Raw genomic sequence first — 23,322 nt, 5'->3', positions numbered from 1 at the left:
TCGAACCTGCCACCACTGTCAGTATAGCAAGCGTCTCTTTAGCGAGCCAGCTGACCTCTCCATCGAGGGAATCATCGGAAACGGAAAACTATGAAGTTTGATGACATTCTTACTCACCTTGGTGAGTTCGGGCCGTACCAGAAACGGATATATGTGCTGGCATGCATCCCCGCAATATCGGTAGCATTCCAGACCCTCATACCTGTGTTTTACCTGGCTATTCCCGACAACAGGTAAGTGCAATATACGTTATTTGTTTACATTTTGGGGTTCAGTGCCCCACGAGATAGCTCCTGTTTACACCATTGAACCAGCCGATGACTAAGGTAATATGGCCAGACATATGACACGTTTCATATATTGGTTGCCTGGTAACATATATTGAATGAAATAAGTAATGTCTACAGAGCTCTTCATGGGGCAGGTTGTATTCTACACACAATAAGAAAGAGCTATCCTGACACAACAGGTGTGCTTCCCAAACATGCGTTGGTTGATTTTAGGTTTAATGTTAGAAACTGAGCAATAAACGCATCATGTGTATGAAATGGGCGTCGTGACGATAACCACGTACTTCACAATCCATGAATCACTTCAGGTAGAAATATGGTGTCTCGCAAAATGATCGCCCTACATTTAGAGATCAGCATGGGCAAAACATATTTGTTGAAGCAATAAAAAAACGATCGTATGCTTACATTTTTACGATAAAATGTCACATGAAGTTCTTGTTTCTTCTGTGTGTTTTAATTTTTACATCGCGATCAGAATTAATGCACTTTTATTATAGTGTCATGCTTGTACAGCTGTGGGTTTCTCTGTATATTCGTATGTCTGTCTGTTTCTACTCGTCCGATGCAAAGGCGGTTGTATAGCGCTTGGCTATTGACATACCAGGCACTTTAACCCCACCCAGTCGCAGCACTGACTCCGAGCCGTCCAGCCCTGAGTCATCCTCCTGCTGTCACCACCAGGCAGGGTATCAATAAGTACCTCTTTTTTTACGCCTTTTGGCATGACCTGTGAAGATTTGGTCTTCAGTAGCCCATGCTTGTTGTAAAGGCGACTCACTAAACTCACTCACTCACTCATAAACACGTGATATAATCGGAATCATAAAATTTATTCACTTTTTTTCTGGAACATAAAATAACATAACATTCCGCTTAAGACAGACACGACTATATGCTACGTGTAGGTCACCTCGATTTATAAGCATTCACGCACTGTGCGCGTGCAAGATAACAGTGACTTGACGCTTTCATACAAGGCATTTTTTCATGCTGACTGGATTGTTTAAACTGTATGCATTGAACTGACAGATCGATTGTAGCAATAATACCCCTTTACTCGAAACATGTGGTTGCAGGGTCTTTATTAAAACATACTATTTAACCAGAAATCCATTCACAGATAAACTAGGACACATGTATGTATATGTAATGTTTTAAAAAAGTACTTCAATATTATGAGGTCGATAAGTAAACACAGTAAACGAGGAGTATAAATATTGTGTACAAAAAGTATACCAACAGCTGTGGCGTATGAGCGTCCACTTGATAGGGTACTGCTGTCTGTTCAGTGGTAGGAGTGTGGGCTGTCTGTTCTATTCCAACCTTGAAGTAACAGCGGACTAGCGACACAATACGGTTAATATCTATAGGGACAGTATATGCAATCTGAATTCAGGCCGGTGTTATATACCATTCAAAAGAAGTAGGGGATATTCCATTTTGCGAGAATACCACTAGCCAATGCCAATGCTGTTTTGAATGGTATATATGCCATGGTTGTTATATAGCGAGAATCAAACGAATGCGAGTGGAGTGACATATTCAATTATTATTATCTACCCGTAACTTATCCTCACATGGCCAGAAAGGTAGTCATATAATACTGAAATTGGGACTAAGATCCAGCCCTATAGACGAATGAAAACACGGGCACCTTGTGAACCTGACTGTATATATGTATATTTTCCGTAGGCAGGACAAAGACAGTGCTTTCATACCGGTCCCCGGGCCTACTTGTCACGCGAGTTTGTAGTTCGCGAGGTTTTAGTCACGCCCGACTGCACAACATGGGCGATCGGAACATGCATTAAATTGGGAATTCACCGCTGTCGAGGCACGTTGGGGCCTGGGAATGTCACGTTTGAAAAGCAGGTACGCCACATAATAGACCGATCCAGTCCCGGCCGATAAGCCCCGCCCACTTCGTTTTTGACGTTAGGGGGGACAACCACTGACTAATCACAATGGCGTCACCGCGAGCGAAACGTACGTTGTTGATGAATTATGCTTGTGGTACTTTGGTATCCGACTGACTGACTGAGTTTTACGCCGCTTTTAGCAATATTCCAGCAACATCACGGTGGGGGACACCAGAAATGGGCTTCACACATTGTGCCCATGTGGGGAATCGAACCCGGGTCTTCGGCGTGACGAGCCAACGCTTTAACCATTAGGCTACCCCGCCGCCCCCGTTTGTGAATGATATTTAAAGAGGCAAGTTATAGGCATGTGATTTTTAATATATTTTAGTTGGCAGATTGCAATTGGCGAGTGAAAATGAGTTACATGCCCGATGAAAAATCGTCTCGGCCAGCTGCTGAGAATAGGAAGCGTATTTTCTTTCGAATCAATTAATCTATCTAGCAATTCACCTCCGTCAAAGATATCAGCAGGGGAAGGGTAACTGAATTTTGTTGCTTGGATTTTTTCCCCAAAAAATTTCCATCATAATTTTATAAAAACCATGAACACATCCACATATTCATGTTGCAGATCGTTTCGGTATCTATAAATAGATTGTCAACGTTGCGCGTGGCGCCTTTACTTATCCGTTGGCGTTGTTCAAACTTGGTTAAATAATCTGAAAACATGGGTGTCTATGTTTTAATGAATAAAATAAATGGTAAATAAAAAGCAGAAAATATTTCCCGTTTACTACTTTGTGCACCTTATTTGTCTGTATATAATTAATGTAAACAAATCAGTCACAGTGCCCAACTTAGAGAACTTATTTGGAAATCTGGAAAATGTGATTGGGTTTGAAAACAGTATGTTTCCATGGATGTACTCTGGACATACCCAGAAGCAAATATTCAGCAGCTGATCTGCAGCAATTCTCAGTAAAGTTTTCCTCTTCAAAATCTGTTCACCATCCTAAAATGACACTGAATATAAGGAATTAATAGTGTATTATAACTTAAAAAGTCGGAGAGGGTGATATATTTACAAAATGACCCCATGAAAATTGACTAGCCAGTCGGGTCAGTGTCTGTGGAGATATACTGGCCCGACTGGATTTTTATTAGCCACGGGGAAACTGCTCAGTGGCTATATCGCACACTGGTCTTCAATCGCTCAAGTTCTGGGATACGTCACATAACAGCGTGTATTACTACACACTGCTGCAAGACACGCAAAAGGCAAAAATCAGACGTTACATGGGATACGTCGCCATTCGTCTTGGAGACCCTGGATCCCTTCCAGCCTGGTTCCCGCTGACGCGTTAGCGCAGCAGACCCCGGACTCAGGCTGGGATCAGTTCTTGTCGGTATGCCACTATCTAAATCCTTACTGGAGCGAAAGTTATACCTTTTAACTGGGGAAAGGTTTTGTATGTCAGCGTAGCTAAAAACAATTAAATTGGTTCATGGTGTTTGTTGTGCTCAAACAATGTATGATTTACTCACAATTTACGACACGTGAACTCCTGGTGATGGCACAAAACCGACATGTATTTGTAATGTGTAGTGTTTTTATACAATAGTGAAAGTCCTTATATGGTCATGTCTCACCTGTCAGACGTGACTGGGTGTAAAAACCTTGGCGTCAACTTTGTGTGCAGACTCTTTCAGTGTTGTCACAACCCCTAGTGTACAGTACACAACCCTGTGCACTTAAAAGAACCCACGAATCCATTGGTATATGACCAGATGGTGGCCACATGAATACGTGCAAACACCTAGTTGTGGGTACAGCAATGTGTAGTAAACTTGGACAAAGTACTGTGACTATGTGTCCCAGTCCACCCAGCTTTGAATGGGTACCTCGTAAGGATGGGAAATCCGCAATAACTCGGTGGACCTTGTGGCAGCAAGAGTTGTATACGCCCCAGGGAGTTGAGATTGATGATAAGATGTGCCGTTGTGATTGACATCCGATGATCCAGGGAAAAAATACCAGCGCCTTGAACGTGCACTAGTGCGTGGATCTGTGCGCTATATAACTATCCAATAATAATCATTCCTGTTTTCTGCAAGAAGTCATACGATTCTCCAATATCAATGCACACTGCGTTTATGCGATCGATATGGTTTATAACTATCCGATTACAGAGCACATATACGGCTGTCTTCCACATAAATATGAGTACATGTACTAAACCACCAAAATACGGTATTACTTCAGTTGTAAAGTTTATCAAAGATGTAGCGATACATTTAAACGTTATCAGAAAACATGAACCCAAACACATCCTGTGCACACATAGAAGTCTATCAAAAGGCAGGGTGCTGTTGTTCTCTGATAAAAGTCGCTTCAACTTAAAAAATGGCCTGACCTGTTTGGAGAGAGTGAATGGCACGTTACTGCATCTATGTTGAGCACCCTTTATGGTGTACCAAAGGGCATGTGAGGGGCGGAATATCATCCAAATATACAGGGATGAAGTCTTGTAGTGCCCTTCTTACGTCAACAATTTCTGCAGCAGGACAATGTACGACCTCATACCGCCTGATGTTTTCAGGATTATCGTAACAGCTCAGCACGTTACCAGACATAAACATCTCTGCGACCATCTTACACAGCGGGTATTTCACCCATCAAAGAGATGGGGGTGGGCGGGGGTGCCAGGTTCCCAACACACGCTCCTACAGACGTAGGTAAACCTGCCATCGGAAACCACATTGACCATATTACAAACAGTTTATCTGTTTAATATTTTGGGGCGGTGGGGTAGCCTAGTGGTTAAAGCGTTCACTCATCACGCCAAAGACCCGGGTTCAATTCCCCACATGGGTACAATGTGTGAAGCCCATTTCTGGTGAATATAGCTAAAAGCGGCGTAAAACCATACTCACTCACTAGTTAATATTCATCGGAGTTGAAATGACTACGTTTTTACAGAAATGATGAAACGAGCCTCAGCAAAAATAGGAAGTGCAAATGTATTGTAGAGTTTGGATGTACCGCAGTTTTGTCAAGTATATCGCACCATGTCAACTTAATGTCAGAGGAAAGCCATTTAGAAGCTCGTTAAAGTCTACCACATCTAACTACTAGCATGGGAACATATGTACAGTGGCTGCTGATTTGGGGTTTGATTCATGCGATCTTTGTGTTTGTTGCTGTTAACATATAAAGAAGATGCATCACACGGGTACGCTGTCTTTAGATCTTTATCTACCCATGTTATTCAACTCGATGAAACGACCTGTGTGATGTTTGAATACACTGATACATTTGAGCCATAAATTTACCGACGCAGCTGACAGAACACAAAACTTATTCACGTTCTTTTCAAAATCATTTTCTGTCTTTTTTGTCTTTTTGTTAGGTTTGTCTGGAGCTGTATATTCAGCCCCTACCCATCTGTTTACCTTGATTGTAAAGAATATATAAAGTGTTTTCCCCGGAGATAAATGTCACTGTCCCGAGCATGCATGATAACTGCCTGATTTAACACACATGTCTTAATCATGCTAAGTTAACAATGACATATTCTCGTGTTCCCTGTACAGACGTCTATGGTGATTAGATATTCCCCGTGTGACTGAGCATAAGAGAGGCGTTATATGACATATCAGCCTGGCTACTGAATGAGTGAGTGAGTTTAGTTTTACGCCGCTTTTAGCAATATTCCAGCAACATTACGGCGGGGAGCACCATAAATGGTCTTCACACACTGTACCCATGATGGGAATCGAACCCGGGTCTTCGGCGTGACGAGTGAACGCTTTAACCACTAGGCTACCCCACCGCCCCACCTGGCTATGGAAATGTGACAGACATTCAGAAACAAATGTTCATATATAGTCATATATTGTCAGAAGACAGCTTTTTGTAGGGATTCCTCATAAAACGAGGTAGCTTGGCCAAAAAGTTTAACTTAATTTGCAGGTATATCGATGACCTAATATATCGTTCAATTACCATCAAAAAACCCATTGGCATTCCCTTCCACAGACTCACCCACCTGAACTTGAAATATATATAGCAAACAAGTTAGCCGGCCTCATGTGTTATATTTTTAGATCTATGCATGGAGATTCAGTGTGACCAAAAAAATCTTCCCAAGGCTGTATGACAAAAGGGATGATTTGTATAGTCAGTTTCCCTTCATGTCGAGCATTATTCAGTCTTTGGTGTTTACCTTTCACAGCTTTGGCGTACAGTTGAGCATGCTCGTTTCATCAAAATTACAAAGAACGTCATGTGACTTGCTCAGAAGATGTTCGATCAAAGTTACAACATCGAAGACCACAGTAAAACTTTCAAAATGTTTTATGATAGGGAGGTGGAGGAAATGACATATAATGAGTGAGTGAGTTTAGTTTTACGCCGCACTCAGCAATATTCCAGTTATATGGCGGCGGTCTTTAAATAATCGAGTCTGGAATAGACAATCCAGTGATCAACAGCAGGAGCATCGATCTACGCAACTGGGATACGATGACATGTGCCAACCAAGTCAGCAAGCCTGACCACCCGATCCCTTTAGTCGCCTCTTACGACAAGCATGGGTTATTGAAGATCAATTCTAACCCGGATCTTCACGGGTTAATTAGGAGATAATCTTATTGAGTTTACATTTTGGAAGTGATTATAGTTGGTTGAACGCTGCTAAATGTTTCATTTAAAACCTCACGCTAACGCGTTTGGTTTTAAATGACATTTTGCAGCTTTCAACCAACTATAATCACTTCCAAAATGTAAACACAATAGGATTATCTCCATTCTACCATGCGTCTAAAACGCGTTTTCAATATGCACTCATTACCCTTGCGTAGTGTTTTGACACTACGCGCAGTGTACCGGCTTATAGAAGTGGTTATTGAAAAATGTTCACTTCTATTTTTTTAGTAACAGCCAATCAAAAACGAACATACTTAAATGTCATGGTAGAATTATATATAATGAATACGGAAATGGTTTCGTTGCTCGAATATATGATACAAATATTACTGCAAGATATATTATATGGTATCTTGTGATAAAGTTTTCGTATGACTGTTGTCGTGTGATTATAGTTTGTGAATCAGCAGATATAATAAATGCAGTATTAAGTAACAAAATGAGTGTTATTTCAAGGTGTGCAGTCCCTGGCCTAGCCAATGATACCTACAACAGTCAGGGTAGCACTCACGACATCATCATCAACACAACCATTCCCTGGGAACGTGATGACAAGGGTGTTTCCAAGTTGTCAGAGTGCAGCGTGTACACTAACCTGACAGCGGGCAACCAGACACAAGAGTGTACATCCTGGGTGTACGACAAAACCACCTTCACCTCCACAGCTCTTGCGCAAGTAAGTGCACATACCGTCTTCTGATTAATTTGCAATTATAGTTTGTCAGTCGAAAAGCCACAGATTCGTTCCTTTGTACGATCAAGATGACATGTTTGTCTAGTACGAAAGGAGTACGGTAGGGGCGTACATAAGTACATAAGTAATTCTTATGTAAATTGTGTGAATGGCGTGTCTAACAGAAGGATATGACATGCTTGAGCTTCTGCCAACACCCGCCATCATCACTGACTTTCAGTAGACTATATGATTTTCACAGCTATTTTGTTCTTTACACTAAATGAAATCTGTTTCTGAGAATAGTCAACACTGTGTATTCTTTGGCACTAACATTCTATATTTACTTGGACTGGGTCGATGGCTCTCATGGTGGGTTTTGTCCCCCAGTGTCTTCATGAGTTCAATATCTGTGGTGAGTCAACTACAACAGAAATGTTGGATTAGAGACATGAACATGTATCCCCACTATGTTGCACAACAAATCTAAACCCAAAACGTCTTCGTTTGAAAGTAACGGAATCCTTTACCTTCTACACCACTGAACATGAAACATTAACCCAAGAGAATAACCAGTCTCAATTGTTCCCCAAAACAGATTCATATAGGCTTGAAAGGCAAAATAGCGGTGAATTGTTTTGAATGGATCGGAGAAAATGCTTTCTCTTTCTGTTTACTAGAATACCTATTCGTACTACCCGATTAAGTTGACGTGTATGTTTCCGAGCTGAAACAAAACGTTCACTTAGAAATCTGTATGTAAAAGAAATTGTATCCAAAAAGAAAACAAGAATGAAGTGTTTTACAATTAACCCCTTTATTATGACATTGAATTAATTAAGTCTACTAATCAATGACAGTATGAAATACAATAGCAGTGGCAACTGATGTTAAGTCACTAACAATAATATTCACTTAGCAGCAACAGAGGTCAAGCTTCCAAGGCAAGTCCAGGTCGGACACCCCAGGTGGAAATAACAATCTCATGGACTGTTGGTGTTATGACAGAGACAAGCACGTGTCCCTTTATGTAAAAGCTTCCAGGGGTTTATATACGTCAAATTAATCTGGCTGATCTTGAAGCTTCCAGATTACCCTATAATCCTAACCTAAATATAGTAACTAAATAACTTTACGTAATTCGTTTAAACACTGTTTTACAATGATCAACACTGTAACATAACAGCCTCGGATATTTGTAACTTTATCAACTCGTGTTGATATAATTGATATCAGTAGACACGAGGGTGAGATTCTGTTTATCATCAAAAATCATTCTTCATTAGTTTTCAATGAAAAATGTACATCTCTCAACACTGTACTACCATTAGACTTGCTGTGCAGTGATGTCATAGCATTGTGACGTCATCAAGTTGATGACGTCATAGCATTGTCAGGGCATTGTACAAAATCTACTGTCAAAACGATATCTCCTAGGAGATATCATGATCTCACACAAGCGATCTCTCCTGTGGAACACAGTTTGGGATGATAAACACCTTTCTCGTTATATAGTTCAACATCGTATGTGGGAACAAAGGATGGCGAGCCACCTCCAACTCCATCACCTTTGCGGGCAGCCTGGTTGGTGCAATATTCCTTGGCCTATTGTCTGACCTGTAAGTACCTACACCGAGTACATTAAGTACATTAAGTACAATGGACGATAATGATCACATGGTGTCTTTGATGACACATACATAGAGAATACTACACTCGGTCTCATTACATACGAATTATACGAAACGAGTGTCCTTCCTATGGTATCTGAAGAATAGTTACGTCAGAATATGACCTAATTGAGAGGTCATCGGTTATCCAATCAACTCGTTAGAATCTCAGGTCATAGAGAATACTACACGAGGTCTCATTACATACGAATTATACGAAACGAGTGTCCTTCCTATGGTATCTGACCGAGCGAAAGCGAGGTCAGATAACATAGGAAGGTCACGAGTTTCGTATAATTCGTATGTAATGAGACCGAGTGTGGTATTTTATTTATTACCCACGTCTTACATGCATTTAAATTGACAAAATAGCGTATTTTTGTTATGTTTTTGGTTTCAAACCGAAACCGGTTTCATAAAGAGGTTGCGGAAGAGTTTTGTACTGCAGTACAATATTTGCATGACGTCACACTAATGACGTCACTGTCATGGTAACCGACGTCACGATGCATGTCAGTAATGTTGTCATCGCCTCGTACAGCCTCCTACAGTAAACTACTCCGTTGCACCTCGTTTCTTGGTTTCCAGTTGCTTCATTCGGCTAACATCACTAGTGGAAACATTGCGTTTATGTTTTTCGACAGATATAATGTCTCAGTTCGACTCACAATTAAACAGCGACACGGCAACGTTCTCGATGCTTACATTCCCACAATGCATTTAAGTTGTAGAATGAATGAACTCACGTGTTTGTTATGAATGAAAATATAGTTACGTCAGAATGTGACCTAATTGAGAGGTCATCGGTTATCCATTCAAATCGTTAGAATCTCAGGTCAAGTCGTTACGACACAGGTCAACGCGATACGACACACGTGTGACGTACGAGATTGGTATGCAACTACCCATACGTTGACCACGTGGGTAATAAAAGTCGTTACGACACAGGTCAACGCGATACGACACTCGTGTGTGACGTACGAGATTATTTTTACCCACGTGGTCAACGTATGGGTAGTTGCATACTGATCTCGTATAAAACCTGTCACACGAGTGTCGTATCGCGTTGACCTGTGTCGTAACGACTTGACCTGAAATTCTAACGATTTTATTGGATAACCGATGACCTCTCAATTAGGTCACATTCTGACGTAACTATTTTTTCATTCATAACAAACACGTGAATTCATTCATTCTACAACTTAATGCATTGTGGGAATGTAAACATTGCGAACGTTGCCGTGTCGCTGTTTAACTGTGAGTCGAACTGAGACTGTATATCCGTCGAAAAACATAAGCGCAATGTTTCCACCAGTGATGTTAGCCGAATGTAGCAAATGCAAACTAAGAGACGGGGTGCTACGGAGTAGTTTGCTGTAGAAGGCTGTACGAGGCGATGACAACGGACATGCATCGTGACGTCGGTTACCAAGGCAGTGACGTCATTACAGTGTGACGTCATGCAAATATTGTACTGCAGTACAAACTCTTCCGCAACCTCTTTATGAAACCGGTTTCGGTTTGAAACCAAAAACATAACAAAAAATACGCTATTTTGTCAATTTAATGCATGTAAGACGTGGGTAATAAATAAAATACCACACTCGGTCTCATTACATACGAATTATACGAAACTCGTGACCTTCCTATGATATCTGACCTCGCTTTCGCTCGGTCAGATACCATAGGAAGGACACTCGTTTCGTATAATTCGTATGTAATGAGACCTCGTGTAGTATTCTCTATGTATGCAACTACCCATACGTTGACCTCGTGGGTAATAAATATCAATTACCTACACATGCCAGAGTGATGAATGGAAGATGGTCACTTTGCACAAACAGGTCGTTGACTGCTAACAAAGAGTGTTTATGTGGACGGACGGTTGAGGACGAGATGTCTCTAAACGTAACACGATACATTAACCTGTTTTTGAATCTGCACTACATCCTGATTTAATGCATGGTGTAGCGCGCTGTCTTGACAAACACATTTAAACTACGTTTTAGGTCAATGTGACAGTACAGGTCGTTTTTCATGCATGCATTGACTGTGAGAGCAAAACAGCAGATTACTTTGTGTGTTTTCTCAAATTTGAATACTTTCTACCTTTTTATATTTGTGACTGTTTAGATTAAATCATGACAGTTTTGTGTATTAGATGGAGAGGATGATCATGAACACCGTTCGTTACTCGCCATTGATTTCTTCCAACTTAAGAATGCGATTGAGGTTCCATCAAATGTATTTTTTCCTTATGTTCACACCAGAAACAGATAGAGAACACCATGTCTAAATCGTGTGATGTATACGAACAGACAAAGTAGCTGAGCTTCATATAAAGTTGGATAATTATGTTCTGAAAATATATAACGGCTTTTTTTATATACACGTTCATGAACATTTCTCTCGACTTGACTCGTGATTCACAATATGCATGTACGTTTATTGGGAGTATGATGATAACATAAGTATTGTTTAATGAGAACAACGATTATTTAGTTATCATGTGCTCGGAAACACGGTTACGCAATGCAAGACATTATGAGGTGCCGTGGATTGCTGAAAATCAACGTCAAGGCGCAACAAACAGGATGGGCGCCATATTAAGTTGCCAGAAATATTAATGTTGATCGAAAAACAGTATGATCTCTTTGGAGACGTTATCTACGGCAAGGCTTTCACATCACGTCTACCATATTCGGTTGGTCGATCAACGTAATCGATACCAAACTGCGACATTCACAGTTGGGACAATTCCTCGGTTGAGACCAATTAGTGGCAGGACCATACGCAACAGTTGGGGGAGCATGACATCCGGTACTGACGTCAAGCTTGCTTCAACGTATGGGACCGACAGGCACACCTAGCTTGGTGTACACACCTACTGGTGTTCAGTAGACTGGGACTATAATAGATTAGTGAAAGTTTCATCTGCATAGCACTGCTGGTCGCGAAAGGGTCTGCAAGCGTTTGAGTGACGCTTACGTTTCTCAACGTCGTCAACTTTGTTGTAGAAGTGAAATGATATGGGTTTTCTTCACAATTCCTTCGAGAATAAAAATCCACCACTTTTAATGGTATATTTGAATGGCGTACCGATCGGTTTCAGATCATTTGTACAAATGCAGGGCGGCACACAGTTTGTACGTCTTGTAACTCGTTGGTATCGATTTCTTCAGCCAAATGTACTGCCATAGCCGGCTGGGTTTTTTCCCAATCTCGTCTCTCAACGAACGTGTCTGGGATGAGCAGAGCCGATGCCTACAACAGGACCGGAACCAGCTGGTAATTTAAGTACAGTTGGACAAATGTCTGTTTGACATTTGGAACATCATCCCAAAGCCTGTTATCGATCATCTGGTGTCTTCAGTGATCTGCCTCTGCGTTACGTGTACTAACGTAAATGGCGGATACACCCAATATTGACACTGATCAATGACGTTTACACCACCAATCTTTCAGGGCAAGACCTTCCTTCTCCTGTTACCAGGCATGGATGTTGTGATAGAACATTGATCACACGAATGACCACATATTCATATTTTTAACAGAACGTCTACATAAAGTTATGTGAAGCACAGTTACTTCTATCGGTTATTGAGTATACAGCCATTAACAGCCATTCATTCAAGATCTTTTCTTTCAGGATTGGCAGAAAGAAGACGTTTTTCTTAAGCATATTTTTCCACTGCGCATCTAGCATCAGCATTGCTTTCGCCCCCAACATGGTGGGCTTTATTGCCCTCAGGTTTATCAACGGTGTCTCTAGCACTGGAGTCTTCATGACCTCCTTTGTCATTGGTAAGTACTGCAGTAGGCTGACGCTTAGTCTCTGAATTTATATAATTTTGGTAGGAACAAACAAACCCATTTAAATTGAAAAGGAGCCCCAGGGAGACGAGAGATTTAGAAAGGGCCAGGTGGTGGGGAAAATAATGTGGTTCAGGTACTGAGACAGACTAGTACTGCAGGTATTATGGGGCACAGGCACAATGCTTTAAGGTGCCGCAAACCGCTGTGTAGAGCTGTGTTCTTTGTGTACGCCTCAAACATTAGTTAGTGAGTCCCAGTATGTTTGTCCCATATGGGTACAATGTGTGAAGCCCATTTCTGGTGTCTCTCGCCGTGATATTGCTGGAATATTGCTAAAAGTGGCGTAAAACTAAACTCACTCACTCACTCTTGGTTTGTCAGCGCTATACCAGTGCTCGTGAGTTTCACCAAAGCGGGAATCATCTGAAACCAGCGTAACGTCAACATTTCACCCCACATTCAGCAGACACGCTGACACAAGCTGATACAACATGAACACTGATTAAAGCGGAGTTAAATCTCTCTGTTGCTCCTCTATAATCATGAAATCATTGTTAACGAATAGTCATTCACCTCACATAAGCATATGGCATTAAATTTGAAAATATATACATTTATTATTTATATATATTTGGACGCTGCATTAAGTATTGTGGAATCACAGGGATGGAACTTGTCGGGCCCTCCAAAAGAGTACTCGCTGGAATTGTCATCGAACTGTTCTGGTGCCTCGGCCTGTTCATCCTGGGAGCCCTGGCTTATGCTCTACGAGACTGGCAACATCTACAACTGGTTGTCTCTGTGCCGCCCGTACTTATGTTATTCATGTGGTGGTTAGTGTTTTCCCCATTTCCCATAGTAGTGATATTATTCCTGATCAATGAAATTCTTGTCAGTACATCTATATCTTGTTGAGGCTTTTTGGACTCTGCTAAGCACGTTATTTGTTGAAAGTTGAAGTGGTCTTTACATGAAAATGTTTGGGTACGTTCCCGTGCAGAAGTCAGTTTTCAACATTACATCTTTCTTATAGGTTTATTCCCGAGTCTGCAAGATGGCTACTGTCACGTGGGAGGGACGCTGAAGCGGAACAGATTATACGGAAGGCGGCAGAAGTGAACGGCGTTGACCTTCCCCCAAAAATATTCGACAAATCAACTCTGGATCTGAACCAGCCTCAAGCAAGGGTGTGGGAAATGTTCACTACGCCAGTTCTCCTCATAAGGACTTTGGTCATATTCGTGAATTGGTGGGTAGGATCCGCTATCTATGTTACATCATTAAATTGCTGAGCTTCATTCCATATTTGAATTCTATTGACTCGTTATGACTGATGTCTGTTGGACACCTGTCACATGCCACCCTCAAATATAAGAGCATTTGGTCTTCATCATAGTCATTAGTCATTATAGTCTGTACGTGGGACAAATGTCTTCATTGATATCAGCGTTCAAAATTACCGTCGGTCCTTAGGCTCGAAGCCGACTGAAAACCAGTCGGACCCACAGCTTTTGTTTTCTGCAGGTCCTTATATGGCAGACAGCTTTTCCATCCCCAATAACTTAGAGTATTATTTTTCAGAAATTATCATTCGGTAATTTCTAGCTTTTATCTCGATCAGCAGGTGTTTCGAGGAGGATTTGGATCTTGACATGGATGTTGATTTTGTTGTAAATTAAACTCTTTAACCCAGTTTGTCAGTTGTCTCATTTTCTGTGTGCTGGGAATTACTTATATTGTAGCTAAAATATAGGGCCTACATATTCTGATCAGAACCCACAACTTTTAATGGTTCTGGGTCCTTAGAGCCTGCAGCCTTTCAGGGTTAAGGCCAAACACTGTCCTAACTTACATATTTCGGGTAACTGGCATTTTGTACTTTCTCCGGCTGTGATTGGTGAGAGCTCAAGTCATCAAACTGGTGAATAAGGGACGCCGAATGCAATGCTAATTTGTGGTGCTAGAATAATTTAAGAATAATGCAAAGTTTTCATGGTGTGTTTTAGGTTTGTAGTCAGCATGGTGTACTATGGTCTCGGACTGAACGTACAAAACCTCAGCGGAGACATCTACCTCAACTTCACCATCGCTAACATCATGGAGACTGTAGCTTACGTCCTATGCATCATCCTGCTCGACCGTACCGGAAGGAAGAACCTGCATTGTGGGAGTATGATGCTGGGTGGTGTAGCGTGTCTGCTCACCATGTTTCCGGTCATGTATGGCGACAGCTGTGAGATTCTATTTATATTATCTTCTCATAATATCCGGAAGGTGTCTTCGTTGGGGTGATAATAAACGGTCACAAGTTTTCGTTCATTTTTGTCTTCATAATATAAGATGACGAGAAACAACCGTACAATAACTGCTGTCATTGGTAACTTAAAACCAAAGAGTCGAAAATTTGAATTATTAATGCCAATAGCATAAATAACCATAATAAACTTTCCAGACCTTGATATTGCCGCATGTTAGAAGAATATACAAACATAAAAGAAGTTGATAGGGCAACTATTGCGTCCTTCGTCCAAAAATGGCTACAAATTTGTACTGAGAAGATCTCATAGAACATGCAACGGTCCTCTAAGCTTATTTGATCAGGGTCACAGCATGCAAGGTCTCCGGTTTTATGCTAGACGTAGATTGGAAAGTTCATAGAATTTAAACTTATATCCGATATACATATACAATGTAATTCTCTATTTTGACTTACACCATCTGTTTGCATGTTCGTGAAACGTACAGGTTTTTTTTTGAGCAGAGCTTTTTATGAATTGTACCCGGGTTAGAACTGATCTTCAGTAACCCATGCTTGTCGTAAGAGGCGACTGACAGGATCGGGTGGTCAGGCTCGCTGACTTGGTTGACACATGTCATCGTATCCCAGTTGCGTAGATCAATGCTCATGCTGTTATATTATGGTCCAGACTCGATTATTTACAGACCGCCGCTATATAGCTGGAATATTGCTGAGTGCGGCGTAAAACTAAACTCACTCACTCACTCAATTCTATGAATTGTAGAGAGGGTTTTGATTTTATTATTTATATATAATTTGTTTCAGCTCACGCCTGGATTACCACGACACTGTCAATGATTGGGAAACTTGGAGCTTCTGCAGCGTTTGCCATCATATACGTATTTTCTGCCGAACTGTTTCCGACTGTTGTCCGTAGCTCCGGAATGGGCGCCAGTTCCACATTTGCACGTGTGGGCGGAATTGTCTCCCCTTACGTCGCTGACCTGGTAGGTATAACGTTGAATTGAGTTGTGGTTTACGTCACATCGGCATTATTCCAGCCATATAGTGACGAGATCAAGTCTGAATTTATACACATTTTAAATACAAAGTCTAAGAGTAGTTGTTTCTACATATATATTCATTACATTATTATTAACAAGTAGAAAATGTCATAGCACCAAATTTAAAAACAAGCAATCCGTCATTCACATTAGATAGTTACAAGGTCAACTTCCCTCACCTAGCTAACAATGAGGTGGTAGGTATAACAACAGTGGAGGACTTTCACTGTGCTTGCGGTATTCTCTGAATATAAGAAATGTAAATGGTATTTTCCGTATCCTGACTTTCTCTACTACAACTAAGCCCGAACCTTCAACGTGAAGCACTACACACTGTAACTGTTATACAGGGCCTCCTGGTGGGTGGGGATCTGAAGGTAGCGCTTCCATTGATTGTTTTCGGAGCCGTGAGTGTTGGTGCAGGTCTACTTTCACTTTTACTTCCGGAAACCCTGAACCGAAGGCTCCCAGAAACCATCGACGATGCGAAAGTGTTTGGAAGGTATGACTAATAAGGGGCCATTCATATTTTATGCCTAGAGGGGTCATAACGACTTTAAAGAGAGGGGAGTTCCACCCATTTAGTTCTGGGAGGTAGGGGGTGTCATCAATTTTGTACACATGTACTATGGGGTCAGCAATTTTGTACATAACAATATTTAAAACTTATGCTTAAAATTATGGGTGAGGGTCCATTGATGTTGTACATGACATGCAGGGGGTCACTTACTTTGTACATATATTTTAGGGGAGAGGGGAAGGGGAGACATTCACATTGCACATGCTTCTCTATAATAATCATCATCACCCCGCAGCCATAAATTATGAACGATTCCTAATGTACACTGTTAATTTTGTGCATATAACTATCTCAATGGAAATTAAGTGCTAACTTTTAAGGTCATTTTGAAAGATATTCACATTTTCAATGTAACAAATATGCAGTTGGATGTTTTGAAAATTATAGTTACCACATAATCATTGTAAAATTAATACTTGGTAATACTTTATTTCTTCAGAACGAACAGCAAGACGGAATACTATCTTGATACTTTGGAAGATGCGGATGTGGACAAAGTAAATTCATTCAAGAAGAAAGAGAGCGAGAAATTCTAAAGAACATAATCATTTGAAAAGTAGAATATCGTTACATATTTCTGTTGACATAAATAGAAAACATATTTACTTTCCCTCTTTGACACAAGTATTATGTAAAATGTTTTCTATCATATTTGAATTTACTGAACATAAACGTCCTATATTTGATTTTCACAATTTATTCTTAATTTATTTACAAGTTTGATTAGTGTGCTAAGAGGGCTTATTAAAGATACTAATATGTAATAATGTGAAATAGATCATAAACCGAATCTTTGAGAGAGGTAAATTAATGTAAGCCGTAACTTGACAAGATGGAACCTCTGATTTGATATACATGTATGTTAAAGAAACAAAATCAAAAGAAACTGTTGATTGGACCAACACACAACACACGTAAGGTCCAAAACACAGCTCTGATATCACTATCTGATATCACTATCGAAGTACCGTTTCTTGTTTGTTTTACTTTCAACCACCGTAATATATGGGTGTATACTTTCTTTTGTCCGTCAGTGTAGCACGTGAAGCTTTGTTAATGTGCATGTAACAAATCTATCAATCCTTCCTGGAATAAACAGTTTCACGATTAGAGTGTAAAGTTAGTGAATAGGCCATTGTTACCACAGCACGAGGTGAAGGATTAGTCTCAGAACAAAGGGTATACCGTGAAGGACTGAACAACAATTGCTCTACATCCCCGTTTTGTCTGACATTGTCTTAAAGGCCGTTAAGCGTTCCTGCCTCTTACTCGCACCATATTTCCACTATTACCAAATAATGTTAACATAACCAGATTTGAGCAGCACTAGGCAGAATCTATACCTCATAAAAACTCATACTTCAACAATATCTATGTTTCCTTTAAATGAATCACTGTAAAATATATCATCCCCTACACGCACAGCGTGTATATAGTATACTGTACCAACGTCGCTTTCTTACATGATTGACATTTAAGATATTTTTAAACTATATGTTCCGCTCTTTATAGAAAATTCAATAAAATTATTGTCATAAAAGGTAGACGATACCTTCAGTTTCAGTATGTTTGTGTTCATTAAAGGTATCACTGACACCAGATCACCAGTTTTACGTAACTGTAATATCGCTTAATGCTGCTATCCACCCTACATAATGTAAGCAATAAAGCACAGGCTTTCCCACAGTTAAATAGAAGGCACCAGGTGTTCACATTAGGTAGGAGACAGAGTCCTCAGCCTGGCGCAGCCGCCACCCACACATGTCCCATACAGAATCAGGTTCCTGACAGTTAATTATGGACATTCCATTTTAAGAAATCATAAGAGTGAGTGAGTGAGTGAGTTAATATTTAACGTCACATCGGCAATATCTCAGCCATATCGTGACGAAAACAATTTATACAATAAAAAGTGAAAACATTTTGAAGATTAAAACCTGTCAACGATGGACAGTAAAAATACTAGAGAATCACTGACATGAATATAAAACTAGCGAGCAAACCTAAAACATTCCAATTAAAGAAGACAATACAGTATAAAACACGGGCTATATATCGCCAACAACTGAAGGTAGATCACCATACTAGGAACCATGGGGACTTGCATTACTTTTGCTACCTGCATGGAGCCTAGCTGGATTTACACTATCCCTTCAGCCAGACATATTGCCAGCAACCCACCAATGTTTCATGTTTCACTACATGTCCATCCATCTATAGACTTGCATATATCCAAGTTACGTCAGGAAATCCTTTTGTTCTGTACCGTTTCTATTTGTGGGTAAAAAGAAATAAATTATTTTTATCATATGATGCGTTTGTCTTCGGTTAAACAATGTTCTAAACAACCGGCCGATGACAGTCATATGATATGTATGTGTTATATGTCTGTTATATGTTGCTATAGCCGCCATATAGCTGGAATAGATCATTGACACAAGTATTATGTAAAATGTTTTCTATCATATTTGAATTTACTGAACATAAACGTCCTATATTTGATTTTCACAATTTATTCTTAATTTATTTACAAGTTTGATTAGTGTGCTAAGAGGGCTTATTAAAGATACTAATATGTAATAATGTGAAATAGATCATAAACCGAATCTTTGAGAGAGGTAAATTAATGTAAGCCGTAACTTGACAAGATGGAACCTCTGATTTGATATACATGTATGTTAAAGAAACAAAATCAAAAGAAACTGTTGATTGGACCAACACACAACACACGTAAGGTCCAAAACACAGCTCTGATATCACTATCTGATATCACTATCGAAGTACCGTTTCTTGTTTGTTTTACTTTCAACCACCGTAATATATGGGTGTATACTTTCTTTTGTCCGTCAGTGTAGCACGTGAAGCTTTGTTAATGTGCATGTAACAAATCTATCAATCCTTCCTGGAATAAACAGTTTCACGATTAGAGTGTAAAGTTAGTGAATAGGCCATTGTTACCACAGCACGAGGTGAAGGATTAGTCTCAGAACAAAGGGTATACCGTGAAGGACTGAACAACAATTGCTCTACATCCCCGTTTTGTCTGACATTGTCTTAAAGGCCGTTAAGCGTTCCTGCCTCTTACTCGCACCATATTTCCACTATTACCAAATAATGTTAACATAACCAGATTTGAGCAGCACTAGGCAGAATCTATACCTCATAAAACTCATACTTCAACAATATCTATGTTTCCTTTAAATGAATCACTGTAAAATATATCATCCCCTACACGCACAGCGTGTATATAGTATACTGTACCAACGTCGCTTTCTTACATGATTGACATTTAAGATATTTTTAAACTATATGTTCCGCTCTTTATAGAAAATTCAATAAAATTATTGTCATAAAAGGTAGACGATACCTTCAGTTTCAGTATGTTTGTGTTCATTAAAGGTATCACTGACACCAGATCACCAGTTTTACGTAACTGTAATATCGCTTAATGCTGCTATCCACCCTACATAATGTAAGCAATAAAGCACAGGCTTTCCCACAGTTAAATAGAAGGCACCAGGTGTTCACATTAGGTAGGAGACAGAGTCCTCAGCCTGGCGCAGCCGCCACCCACATGTCCCATACAGAATCAGGTTCCTGACAGTTAATTATGGACATTCCATTTTAAGAAATCATAAGAGTGAGTGAGTGAGTGAGTTAATATTTAACGTCACATCGGCAATATCTCAGCCATATCGTGACGAAAACAATTTATACAATAAAAAGTGAAAACATTTTGAAGATTAAAACCTGTCAACGATGGACAGTAAAAATACTAGAGAATCACTGACATGAATATAAAACTAGCGAGCAAACCTAAAACATTCCAATTAAAGAAGACAATACAGTATAAAACACGGGCTATATATCGCCAACAACTGAAGGTAGATCACCATACTAGGAACCATGGGGACTTGCATTACTTTGCTACCTGCATGGAGCCTAGCTGGATTTACACTATCCCTTCAGCCAGACATATTGCCAGCAACCCACCAATGTTTCATGTTTCACTACATGTCCATCCATCTATAGACTTGCATATATCCAAGTTACGTCAGGAAATCCTTTCGTTCTGTACCGTTTCTATTTGTGGGTAAAAAGAAATAAATTATTTTTATCATATGATGCGTTTGTCTTCGGTTAAACAATGTTCTAAACAACCGGCCGATGACAGTCATATGATATGTATGTGTTATATGTCTGTTATATGTTGCTATAGCCGCCATATAGCTGGAATATTGCTGAGTGTGGCGTAAATCTAAACTCACTCACTCACTTTATGTTGTTATATGACAGCGTTCGAAATTACGTCTGTCCTTAGGCCCGAAGCCGACTGAAAACCACTCGGACCCACAACTATTGTTGTCTGCATGTCCTTAAGGCCGACAGCGTTTTCATCAACAATAACTAAGATTATTAGTTCCATATTAAAAGATAGGGCCTACACATTCAGATTAGGACCCAGAACCCTTTAGGGTTCTGGGTCCTTAGGGCCTGCAGCCTTTCAGGGTTAAGGGCAAACACTGTTATAAGACATCCCACTATCATGTAGACGTTCAGAGGGTTAATTATAATGTGGTTGTTTTGGGTTGACCAAGGCACAAAGCAACCGACCGATGACAGTCGTATGATATGTATGTATTATATGTTTGTTATACGTTACTATATGACACCCCATTGTCATGTAGACGTTCGGAGGGTTTCATTTTGGTATCAAGTATTTCTCTGCATATACTTGATTTGTACTCGGCCAAAAACTTCGATGTTTGGTTTCAAGCTATGTTAATTCCGCAATTTGTACCAAGATCATATTTAGATCTGTGCATATTAAAGATTGAGTGACAAAATTCTCACCACACAACTGAGCGACGAGACAGATGACGTCCAATTTCCGACAATCAGTTTTCCCAACATATCGAACACAATCTCCAGTGTTTACATTTCACAAGATACAATCTGATATGATCTCTCCACCAAGAGTTTAGAGACATTCATACGACTCTTCCTGACGTAGAACTACATGATGTGGCGAGACGTGAATTGGGTGAGTGTGTAATTTATGCACGTAACCTGACACGCCCATAAAGTCGGTAGCCAATCAGCATTGATACATGCCAAAAGAAGGTCCTGTCGATCAAGAGGAAGTGTAATTACTTTGCATATAAGAAACACATGGCAGGGAGAAGGCAGCTGTTTCAAATGACTTGCAAATCTCCAGATTCAACCATTAGAACCCGAGAACTCTGAAGATGCAGCGTAGCAATGAAATCTGAAATCTTGAAATTTGTGGATCTGAAATTGTGTGCTGACGGTCTGAGAAGACGGCTGCATGGTGTTGTGCTTTTGTTTGGTACCGAAAAACTGGACTAAAATGTTGACCTGAAAACTTAACAAATAATGACAAAGGAAAGGGAACTCCTGCGAATCTAATTAGTATTCCGTGGCACTACATGGTACGCTGAAAATACACCGCTCCGTTGAACATTTTCACTACTTTTCATATCTTCAGCTGAGAAATGAATGAAGAAACACGTGTCAAATTCAGCTGCAATTCAGAATACAGAAATTACAATGAACACACGACAATTTCATTATTTCATGAAACCTTCCAGCGAAATCCCGAGTGTATGGCGTGACGAGAGAACTCGGCTAATCCACTACCCACGACAGCTTATGAAGCAGATTTACTACACAAGCGCAATGCATCTCGTTTTTCAGATTACAGTACGATGATGCTGAAAATTAATATATAGCATATAAAACGTAATATTTCCTTAAAAGACCCATCCATGTGAACATATGTAATTTTCACTGAATTTTCGTTTAAATAGAATTTGTTTCGTTGGACAATCATGACTGGTAAATCACAGTCGTTGACATATTATATTATTCCTATATTTAAGTAACATCCGCTCAGAAACCTGGTCTAAAATACCCTGATTCACACAGTACATCAAGCTGACACCAAGGACTCGGGTTAAATTTTACCATGGCTGACACATCAGTAACAAACACATCCTGGCGCTGTGAAATCTACAGGTAACGCTGGTCATCATCCATACGTCGTTTTCATCAGGATTACATAAGTGAAATGCCCTGAGTGCGCAAAAAAATGTAATCCGAGCCTTCTGGGTTTCTGTTGACCTCATTCCAAAGTCAATTCAAACAGATAAATGTAACCAAACATGCAAAACTTAATACAATGATATGCCTAGGTAGTACAGATGATAAGGGTCCTCGAGGTTTTAAATGCAGATACGGCTTCTATCACGTCTCTATTCGCTCTTTAAAGGCACAATATCACACCACACTTCTCTAAAAATACATACTGCAATTTCTCTCAATAATACTAACTATCAGCCCTCAGGGCAGCTACCGTATTATTTATTCCAAAACAAATTACGTATTTAGATTACA

General features: G+C 40.0%; 1 protein-coding gene across 1 annotated transcript; it reads left to right on the top strand.

Annotated features, from left to right (window-relative positions):
* Positions 1-18,462, top strand: LOC124290655 (organic cation transporter protein-like). The gene is made up of 10 exons (XM_046727442.1): positions 1-233; positions 7,320-7,539; positions 9,052-9,155; positions 12,856-13,010; positions 13,687-13,855; positions 14,056-14,271; positions 15,029-15,255; positions 16,087-16,268; positions 16,676-16,827; positions 17,345-18,462. The coding sequence occupies exons 1-10, from the start codon at positions 91-93 to the stop codon at positions 17,439-17,441; spliced, it is 1,665 nt and encodes a 554-aa protein (XP_046583398.1). The 5' UTR covers positions 1-90; the 3' UTR covers positions 17,442-18,462.
* The last annotated feature ends 4,860 nt before the right edge of the window (positions 18,463-23,322 follow it).

The sequence above is a fragment of the Haliotis rubra genome, unplaced genomic scaffold (assembly GCF_003918875.1).
Source record: "Haliotis rubra isolate DU_JTF1 unplaced genomic scaffold, ASM391887v1 Scf47, whole genome shotgun sequence".
Lineage (NCBI taxonomy): Eukaryota > Metazoa > Mollusca > Gastropoda > Lepetellida > Haliotidae > Haliotis > Haliotis rubra.
Note: the sequence above shows the minus strand (reverse complement) of the source record. Positions and strands in the feature narration are given on the sequence as shown.